This window comes from Dromaius novaehollandiae, unplaced genomic scaffold (genome assembly GCF_036370855.1).
Source record: "Dromaius novaehollandiae isolate bDroNov1 unplaced genomic scaffold, bDroNov1.hap1 HAP1_SCAFFOLD_41, whole genome shotgun sequence".
NCBI classification, from domain to species: domain Eukaryota; kingdom Metazoa; phylum Chordata; class Aves; order Casuariiformes; family Dromaiidae; genus Dromaius; species Dromaius novaehollandiae.
Genome location: NW_026991492.1, coordinates 991,495 through 1,001,275, shown reverse-complemented (window position 1 = coordinate 1,001,275; position 9,781 = coordinate 991,495). Strand labels below are relative to the sequence as shown.

Genomic DNA, 9,781 nt, shown 5'->3' with positions numbered 1-9,781 from the left:
AAAGAGCTGCCAGCAGGGACAGCTCCAGGCAGCAGAGATGGTCAGGAAATGAGAGGGACCTGCTAACAGAGACATCATTGGAGAATGGATTTGAGCATGTCTTGGTCAGTCCCTGCAATGCAGACAGCTTCTTCCAAGCAAGCCTCCCATGTCTCCTCTCCCACCCAGCAGAGCCTCTGCCCTGGCAGCCATGGGGTCCAGGCCATGAGCCGCCTCCTCTGCAGCCAGACCTCCAGCAGAGCAGAGGGGCCTCTCTCATACCACGGGCCTGCTTACTGCTGCCCGACAAAGGGGCTGAGAGTGACTGCCCTGCGATGTCACCATCTGTGAGGTGGCATGCCCGGCTGGGTAAGGTGGAGGCTTTCCCAAGTGCCCGTCTGTCTCTCTCTCCTTGCCTGCCTTGGCAGCAGGATCATGATGTTGCTCCATGCTGCTCCTGTTTTTCTCTCGGGCTCCTTGGGGTCACTCCCTGGGGGGGGGGGGGGGGCGGGGGGGCAGTTTCAGCTGCAGTTCTGACACCTCTCTGCAAGTTGTGCAATGTATGAGAGTGATGGTCCTCCAGCTCAAAGCAGTGTGAGCACAGGACAGCTGGGAGCAAGGCTGATAGACAGACAAGCTGTCCTCACTCTGTACCAAGTGGCAGTGAATCTTTTTGTTTTTCAAGACTCACAGTAGAAATGCTGAGAATTTCTGTCTTTGAGGAACACACCCCAGGGGGGACAGGGACATCTTAGAGAAAATAAACATCATTAAAACTTCCCTAAAACTCTGTTCCTCAGCTGTCATTCTTTAGAGCAGGTAGTGAAGACACTGAAAAGCCATTCCACATGACAAATAGATTTTATTTGACAGAAATTGTGAGTATCAGAGCTGTTGACCCCTGTTCCCATGTTCCCACTACTGTGCAGAAGGACTGACTGCTCTGCAGCCCATGGGCAGAGGCTTCTGCTCCTCATAGCACACTCAGCCAGCACAAACCAGAGCTCACGCAAGGTGCCTGCCCACTGATCCTCCCCAAAAAATAGAGAAGTAATGTGGTGTTTTGAAAGAGAAATGTTACTTTCTTTTTCCTGGGAAGATCTCTCCTAACTTTTCAATGTCTTTTCCTCCTTAAACAGTCCCGAAAGCCCAGTGGGACCAAATGACCAACGGCAGCTCCTTCAACGAGTTCCTCCTCCGGGCATTTGCAGACAAATGGGAGCTGCAGCTCTTGCACTTCTCGCTCTTCCTGGGCATCTACCTGGCTGCCCTCCTGGGCAACGGCCTCATCATCACAGCCATAGCCTGCGACCACCATCTCCACACCCCCATGTACTTCTTCCTTCTCAACCTCTCCCTCCTTGACCTTGGCTCCATCTCCATCACTGTCCCCAAGTCCATGGCCAATTCCCTGTGGAATACCAGGGCCATTTCCTACTCGGGATGTGCTGCCCAGGTCTTTTTCTTCTTTTTCTTATGTTCAGCTGAGTTTTCTCTCCTTACAGTCATGGCCTACGACCGCTTTGTGGCCATCTGCAGACCCCTGCACTACAGGACACTCATGGGCAGCAGAGCTTGTGTCAAAATGGCAGCAGCTGCCTGGGGCACTGGTTTTATCAATGCTATCCTACATACTGCTAACACCTTTTCCATACCACTCTGCCAAGGCAATGTGGTGGAGCAGTTCTTCTGTGAAATCCCCCAGATCCTCAAGCTCTCCTGCTCAGACTCCTACCTCAGGGAAACTGGGCTTCTGGTGGTTAGTGGCTGTTTAGGCTTTGGGTGTTTCATTTTCATTGTGGTGTCCTACGTGCAGATCTTCACTGCTGTGCTGAGGATCCCCTCTGAGCAGGGCCGGCACAAAGCCTTTTCCATGTGCCTCCCGCACCTGGCCGTGGTCTCCCTGTTTCTCAGCACTGGCACGTTTGCCTGCCTGAAGCCCCCCTCCATCTCCTCCCCAGCTCTGGATCTGGTGGTGGCTGTTCTGTACTCGGTGGTGCCTCCAGCAGTGAACCCCCTCATCTACAGCATGAGGAACAAGGAGCTCGAGGATGCACTGAGGAAAGTGATCCAACGGGTACAAGGTCAGCACCAGTAACTGTCCCTCGTTCATTCACTCACCAGGATATCTGGCATCAAGGGTGTGTGTTGTGCATTTACTTCTTTCTTACTTTTCTCTTTTACATCTACAGTAAAAGACAACGAAAACTATCCAGTTCATGTCATGTCTGCTCTGGAATCTCTCCTTTGAATCTGACCCAGAGACCATGTTGAAACAGGAAGCCAGGCTTCCCCCTTCATCAGCAGAGGTGGGGGAACCTCAGAGCCCACTAGTTTGAGCTCCCTCGGATGCCCCCAGTGCAATGGGTTTCCCTTTGCAGTGTCTCTTTCAGAACTGACACCAAGGATGCTCAGAGGCCCAGAGCCAGGCTCAGGTGAGCACTGACAGGGTGAGACCAGAAGTCCGATGTCCATTAGGAGAGCCCAGATCTCCTAGCCACACTCAGGGTGTGACCTCACACCCTTCTCCTGCGAGGGTGGCAGACAGCTGTCACCATGGGCTGGTCCTTTCCCTCTTCAGTGCTCCAATATTCACAGCGGAGTGGGAGCAGAAGGGAGGAGAGTCTGGATGCAGCTTGTGGGGACAGACCCTCTGCTCCTCAGGACCATCCCTACATTGCCACAGCAGGCATATCCTTGCTGCAGCCTCTGAGTGGGGGCTGCAATGTCCTGCTGTGCTCTCATGTGTGTACATGGCCTAAGCGCTCCTGTAACATGGTGCTTCCTTGTGCATTTCTGTGAGCTCAGGCAGGACCAGGCCCTGGGCACCCTTATGCCAGACCTGGTTTCCAGAATAACATTTCCATAGTAAAGGGGGTTCTCCTGTGTGACGTGCCTGAAGTCTGGCCTTTCTTCAGAAGATGGAGTCAAAAATGTGTTCAAGGGATTGCACCACTGCAGGGTCTGGTGTTCTGCTTGCAAACTCCATGGGCTCTGGGGAATGAGCTCAGAGTCCCTGGGTGATCTGTTAGGGACTGAGGGTTGGATTCAGAGCTTGTTTCTCGGTGACCAGTGCCAGTGGAGATGGGGAATGGTCTCTGAATCGCCTGTGCCAGGCTGTCCCACAGGTGACAGTGCTGATGCGAGATGCCCATCCTTCTGGAGGGCAATCTGAGCCCCCAGGAGAGCTCAGAGGATCTCCAGGGACAGTGTGTGCCTGGGGGTGGGCAGTGAGTGGAGCCTCACAAAGTGAGGGATGGTCCATGGTGCAGTAACCAGAAGGTAAAGCACTAAATCCAGGGATGTGGGGGGAAACAAGGGCTCTACAATCCCTGGAGAGGCAGTGGGGACCCAGGAGGCCCAGGGAAGGGGCACTGGAGAGTGATTCCTGCAGCCTCAGTGAAACACCACAGCCTGGAGCTAGTGCCCACCCAAGCACATCTCCTGCCATTGCAGGTGTGCTGGGGTCACTCTGAGCACCTTCCATGAGCACAGACAGGTGCCAGCAGTATCAGTGGTGGTGATCCCTGTCCAGCCGGGTCTGATTCCTGCCCTGACCAGCATGGCCAGAGCTGAGTCAGGAGTCACCCCGTGGCCCCACAGCTCACTCACTCTGCAGAGCAGCACCACCAGCCTGGGGCCCTGCGGGGAGCAAAGGGCAGGGGTGCAGGAACAGCCAGGCCAGCACAGACACACTGACTTGGGAAAGGCTCTCTGGGGAGCAGGGATGTCCCAGGAGAGGAGCAGGGCAGCATTCAGAGGCAGGAAAGGAGAATGAGAAACGGATTTCTCTGGTCAGCAGACCAGGGCAGGCAGCTCTGTCCCCGGGGCAGCAGGAGTTGCCAAAGGGGCTGCAGGCAGACAGGGAGAGAGATCTGCTGGGCACATGAGCAGGGGAGGCAGAGAGTGACCAGCCTCATTGCGAGGCCTCATCCCCCTTGCCGGGGAGCTGCTGCCCTTGTCCTTGGGCCCGACCTGAGTTATGCCGTGGACACGCGTGTGCCTGGTCCTGCACCTCTCGGATCCTGACCTCACCTTGTCCCTGTCCTGCTGACCTGACTCCTCATCTTTACCTTGGACCTGCCTCCGCACTACAGTCACGAAAACTTTGGCAAGGGAAGCTGGGACTGAGCAGATCCCAGAGAAGGCTGTAGGTACAGAAGGTGACCGCGTATGCCCACAGCAGCAACCCTTGCCTGACAGACAATCTGAAGGTGCAAGGAGGGCTTTGGATTTGGACCCCCTACCCAGGTACCACTGCACAGAAAGTCTGAGCTGGATGAAAAAGCAAGTGCAGGCACTTGGGTCTGATTTTATGATGCATAGTTAGGAGAGCAAGCTTTTCTGTGTCAGAGCTTGGGTGTTTATGCACCATTTGTGACAGGGATCCTGCTACAAAGAGTATGTTGTTGGGAGCAACGAGAGTGAGGCTGCTCCTTGTAGGAAGCAGAGCCGGGAGCTGAGGGTGCCAGCAAGGCAGGCAGGGAAGTGCCCCACCGACGGGATGTGCCCTCCCCCAGTGCCTGGAAAAAAAAAGAGCAGAGCAGGTTTGGAGATGGTAACCAGGGTCAGGCACAGTCCAGCGATCACCAGACAGGACTGTAGGGCTCCAGCCAGCCCTGCTTGGTGTGGGAGGTTGGGCTGGAGACCTCCAGACGTCCCTCCCCACCAAAACTCCCCTGAGACTCCATGAATTCTTGCTCCTCAAGCTCTGCTCTGGCTCGACTGGCAGCAGGATGAGAGCTCCTAGGGCAGGGCAGAATGAGCCCAGCTGGGAGAGCCTCAGGGGGAAGATCCAAAGGTGCCTGGCTCAGTCCTGGGCTTTGGAAAACTCCCTCATGCACCCTGAGAGGCTCCGTCTGCCTCTTCCACCCTGCCTTGTGCTCCCCTCCCCTCAGCCAAAGCAGAGTCCAGCATCGCCTGGGGACTCTCTTCCCCATGGGGAGGAGAGGGAGGGCCTTCCCCAGCCCCACACTGCCTTTCCCACCCCCAGCCTTTGCAATTGCATGTGCCTGGCTCTGCCCACTTGCCTTCACCATGGTCACAGCTGCACTGAAGCCCATGAAAATCCCAGAGCTCCTACCCTTGATCTGGAATCCTCCCTGAACCTGGAGCCTGTCCTCTCACAAAAGCATCACCTGTCCAGTGCCCCAGCCATGCAGCCAAGGGCAGGGGTCTTTGCCCCAATTTCCCTGCTCCTCCCCATGCTCTGGGCACCATTCGCGCATGGGAGCTGCCTGCTGGCATTTTGCCTCTCCCAGGCCCTTTCCAGACCAGACCCTCCCCAGCTCTCCCCACCTCCCCTGCCCTCTCCCCAGCCCACCCAGCACAGCAGCCCAGGCTGGGGTGGCCCCACAGCAGTGCCTGTGGCAGGGGGCTGCAGAGCTCTGGGCACTCACCCCACAGCCCCAGCCCCTCTGCAGGGCACAGCAGCTGCTGGGGGGACAGGGAGGGGTGTCAGCCTCCCCATCAGCCCCACACCTGGGGACCAGCAATGGCACAAGGAAATGGAGGCCAGGCACCCCATGTCTCCACTGCTCTCATGACCAGAGATCCTTAACCCTGGCTGCCTGCAGCCCCTCTGGGCAGCCCCTCTCCCCAGCACAGCACTCACGGCCCACTCCAGGCACACGCTGGCCCTGCAGATCCCCTGTGCTCCCTGGGTGGTTCCATATCCCCTTCCAGCAGCATGGGCATCTCTCACCAGCCCTCTAATATAGGTGGGACAGTCCCTGGCAGAGACCTCTTGACCACTCACCCTCTCCGGGGGCACTGGGCACCCACAAGGGACAGCTGAATCCAGCCCGTGTTCCCTAACGCATCACTCTATGAGCTGATGCCCCGCAGCCCATGCACAACCCAGGCACAGCAACAGGGCCTTTTTGGGTGCAATTCCCTGAGTGCCTTCCTGGCTCCGGTTTGGGAAGAAGAGCCCAGCCTCCAGGCACAGTACTGAGAAAATCCTCTTTTATTACAGAGATGCTATCTGAGATGCCAGCTCTGACACAGTGAGGGGCAGATTTACAGAAGGCCTCTCAGTCAGACACATGGGGTTTGTGTCTCTGGAGAAGTGGGATGCATTCAAAAATTCATTCACAAACATGACTGTCACAGAGAGAACACTCAAAACAAAAGAGTTGCCTGAGATGAATTGGAAATGATATGTGAGGAGAGATGGGCAGCTTATTGCTGCTGAACTAGTACCACTTGAAGCAGTTTGCTGAGGGCCTCCTTGAGCTCCTTGTTCCTCATGCTGTAGATGAGGGGGTTCACTGCTGGAGGCACCACCGAGTACAGAACAGCCACCACCAGATCCACAGCTGGGGAGGAGAGGGAGGGGGGCTTCAGGTAGGCAAACATGACAGTGCTGACAAACAGGGAGACCACGGCCAGGTGCGGGAGGCACATGGAAAAGGCTTTGTGCCGGCCCTGCTCAGAGGGGATCCTCAGCACAGCAGTGAAGATCTGCACGTAGGACACCACAATGAAAATGAAACACCCAAAGACTAAGCAAAGACTAACCACAATAAGCCCAAGTTCCCTGAGGTAGGAGTCAGAGCAGGAGAGCTTGAGGATCTGGGGAACCTCACAGAAGAACTGGTCCATGACATTGCCTTGGCAGAGTGGAATTGAAAATGTGTTCCCAGTGTTCAGGGCAGCATTGAGAAAACCACTGGCCCAGGCAGCTGCTGCCATTTTGACACAAGCTCTGCTGCCCATGAGGGTCCCATAGTGCAGGGGTCTGCAGATGGCCACAAAGCGGTCGTAGGCCATGACTGTAAGGAGAGAATACTCAGCTGACGTAAAGAAGACAAGGAAAAAGACTTGGGCAGCACATCCTGAGTAGGAAATGGCCCTGGTGTCCCTCAGGGAATTGGCCATGGATTTGGGGACAGTGGTGGAGATGGAGCCAAGGTCCAGGACAGAGAGGTTGAGGAGGAAGAAGTACATGGGGGTGTGGAGATGGTGGTCGCAGGCTATGGCTGTGATGATGAGGCCGTTGCCCAGGAGGGCAGCCAGGTAGATGCCCAGGAAGAGTGAGAAGTGCAAGAGCTGCAGCTCCCGTGTGTTGACGAATGCCAGGAGAAGGAACTCAATCAGGGAGCTGCCATTGGACATTTTGCTATCTCCAGGCATGGGGGACTGTCCAAAGAGGAAAAGACATTGACAAGTTAGGAGAGATTTTTTTCAAGCAAAAAAAATCCCCAGAATGTTCCAGTACTCATACAACCCCCCCCCCCCCACACACACACACACATTCCTTCTCTCTTTACTGAGAGGATCTTTGTGCAGCTCCCTTGCTTGAGCTCCACTTTGCACTGGCTGAGCTTGCCTTGAGGAGTAGAGACCTCTGCCCGTGGGCTCCAGAGGACTCAGTCCTGCTATGCAGGAGTGGGAACAGGGGAACGGCAGTGACTAGCCCTGACATTCACAGTTCCTGTGAGGTGAAATCCACTTGCCATGTATAAGAGCTTTTCAGAGTCTTCTCTCCCAGTTCTGAAGGATGAGGTTTGAGGAACAGAGTTTTAGGGATTTTGTAGGGATTTTACTTTCTTTTAGATGTCAGCCCTGGGCAGTGTTCCTCAAAGGTAGAAATCCTTGGCATTTCTACTGTGAGTCCTGAGAAAAACAGATTCACTGTCCCTTGTTGCAGAGTGAGGACATCTCATCTGTCTATTAGTCTCATTCCCAGCTGTCCTGTCCTCTCACCTCTTTGAGCTGGAGGATGATATTACCCTAAAAAGAAACCAGACCCTGCTGACTGCAGAGGAGTCCAGGTTCAAAGTGCAGGTCTCCAAACTTCTCACCCTTTCTCAGGGCCCCTGAGGGAGGTCTCCACACCCCCTTTCTAGCCAAGGACACACAGGGCTCTCTTCAGCTGCCCTCTTACACCCTTCCACCACCATCTCCATTCTCTCAGCATCTCTGCTGCTCCTTCATTTGTCTCTCAGATATCACAGAGGTGCTATGAGACAGCTGTGCCTTTCTAGAGTGCAGCTCACAGCCTGGCAACACAACATAGAGAAACAGTCGAAGGACTGTCAGGACTGAAGGTGGGCTCTCCTTAAGGGAGAGTCAGCTCATTTCCCAACCCCACGGACTGCCTTTCCTGGAGCCGCACAGCTTAGAAGGGGGCTGGGGAAACCTCATTCCCATGCAGATCCCTCTGTTCCACAATTTGCAGCATCAGTGTCTGAATTGCAGCTGAAACCTCTCTAACCCCAGGGAGCTCAAAAGCAAGAACAGGAGCATCATGGAGAGGAGGAGAAACAAGGAGCAACACCATGATCCTGCTGCCAAGGGAGGCAAGGAGAGAGAGGCAGATGGGCACTCAGGAAAGCCTTCACCTTATCCAGCTGGGCATGCCACCTCAAAGACGGTGACATTGCAGGGCAGTCACTCTCAGACCCTTTGTCCAGCAGCATGAAATGAGCCCGTGGCAGGAGAGAGGCCCCTCTCCTCTGACGGAGGTCTGGCTGCAGAACAGGACGCTCATGCCCTGGACCCCATGGCTGTGAGGGCAGAGGCTCTGCTGGGTGGAGGGGAGACACAGGGGGCTTGCTCAGAGGAGGGTGTCTGCATTGGAGGGACTGACCATGGCCACAAAGGTGCTGCTGGAGGTGGAGCTGAAGGGGCTTGCTGAGGTTTCTCACAGACCTATTAATCTCTCAGAGTAAAGGGTTAGGACTCTCAGGTCCTTACCAAAACAAAACCAAAAAAAGCAACCCCCCCCCCGCCCTTTCCTTCACTCTCTGCCAAAATTAGGGACCTGAAAGCACAGACACTAGAAGGAAAGTTCCTTCTCTTTCAAGTAGCCCTGTTCCTGACATTCCTCTTGAAAAGCTGGGGGTTGCTCCTCTCACCCAAAGCTTTGTCCTGCAGCACCATAGGGAGCTCCCCGGGCAGGCGGAGTGCTGATTCTTGCAGGCGGCAGAGTCACTGCCCTGGGCACACAGCACCCTGGGGAACAGGGACACTGCTCTGAATTACAGCCCTAGGCAGACCTGTGTGCACACCCCGGCTTCACACCCGTGCAGGGTCCCTGGAAGAAGGGAGCAGCATGTCCTGTCCCTCTGCCTGTGAGTCAGGGAATCCCTCCTTTGAAGCAGCTCCTCCTCTGCTTATGCACCGGAGGAGCCGGGAGGATGATCCTTAAAAAGCCTATCAGTCATGGGATGGGATGGGTTCAGAAGACCCCTCCAAGAACCCCAGTAGTATTGCTCTACACACAGAGACTCACCGTGCCAAGGGCTGTGAAGGTTTCTTCCACAGTGAGCTCTCCTCTCTCCTCCCACTCCACACTGCCTTGCACTTCTCTCTGCCTTCTCTCATCTCATGTCAGCAGCAGCAGGCAGTGCCTGCAGCCCTGCTGCTTTTGGCAGAGGAGCTGCTCCTGCACATAGCTGTGTCTGGGCAGTGCTGCCAGGTTGCCACGAGCTCCCTCCATCCCAGGAGCCTGGCCCCACTCAGGAGCAGAGGCCCAGCTGAAGGCCTGACTTTCTCTGTCCCTTGTGCTCCCTCCTCCTGGGAAATGTTCACTGAGGTAAACCAAAATAATCACTGATGGTCCCTCTCTGAACAGTGTAGAGAGAGTGATTCTAGCATTGCAATTTGTTTCATCAGAGGATGGTTATCTGCAAGAGGTGGAAATGTCCCACTCAGAAAGCCCCTATCCCCATCTCTTTACTAGGCAGGACACCTAGATGGGGACAGAAGCAGAGCTTGTTTTCCCATTGTTCAAGTATTGTTTCACATGAGTCAGTTTGGGCTTCTCGGGCTGCTTTAGAAGGCCCTGGGCTGG

General features: G+C 55.3%; 1 protein-coding gene across 1 annotated transcript; it reads left to right on the top strand.

The window, feature by feature from the left end:
* Positions 1-1,141: 1,141 nt before the first annotated feature.
* LOC135326934 (olfactory receptor 14A16-like) lies at positions 1,142-2,077 on the top strand. Its single transcript, XM_064504576.1, has one exon. The coding sequence runs from the start codon at positions 1,142-1,144 to the stop codon at positions 2,075-2,077; it is 936 nt and encodes a 311-aa protein (XP_064360646.1).
* The last annotated feature ends 7,704 nt before the right edge of the window (positions 2,078-9,781 follow it).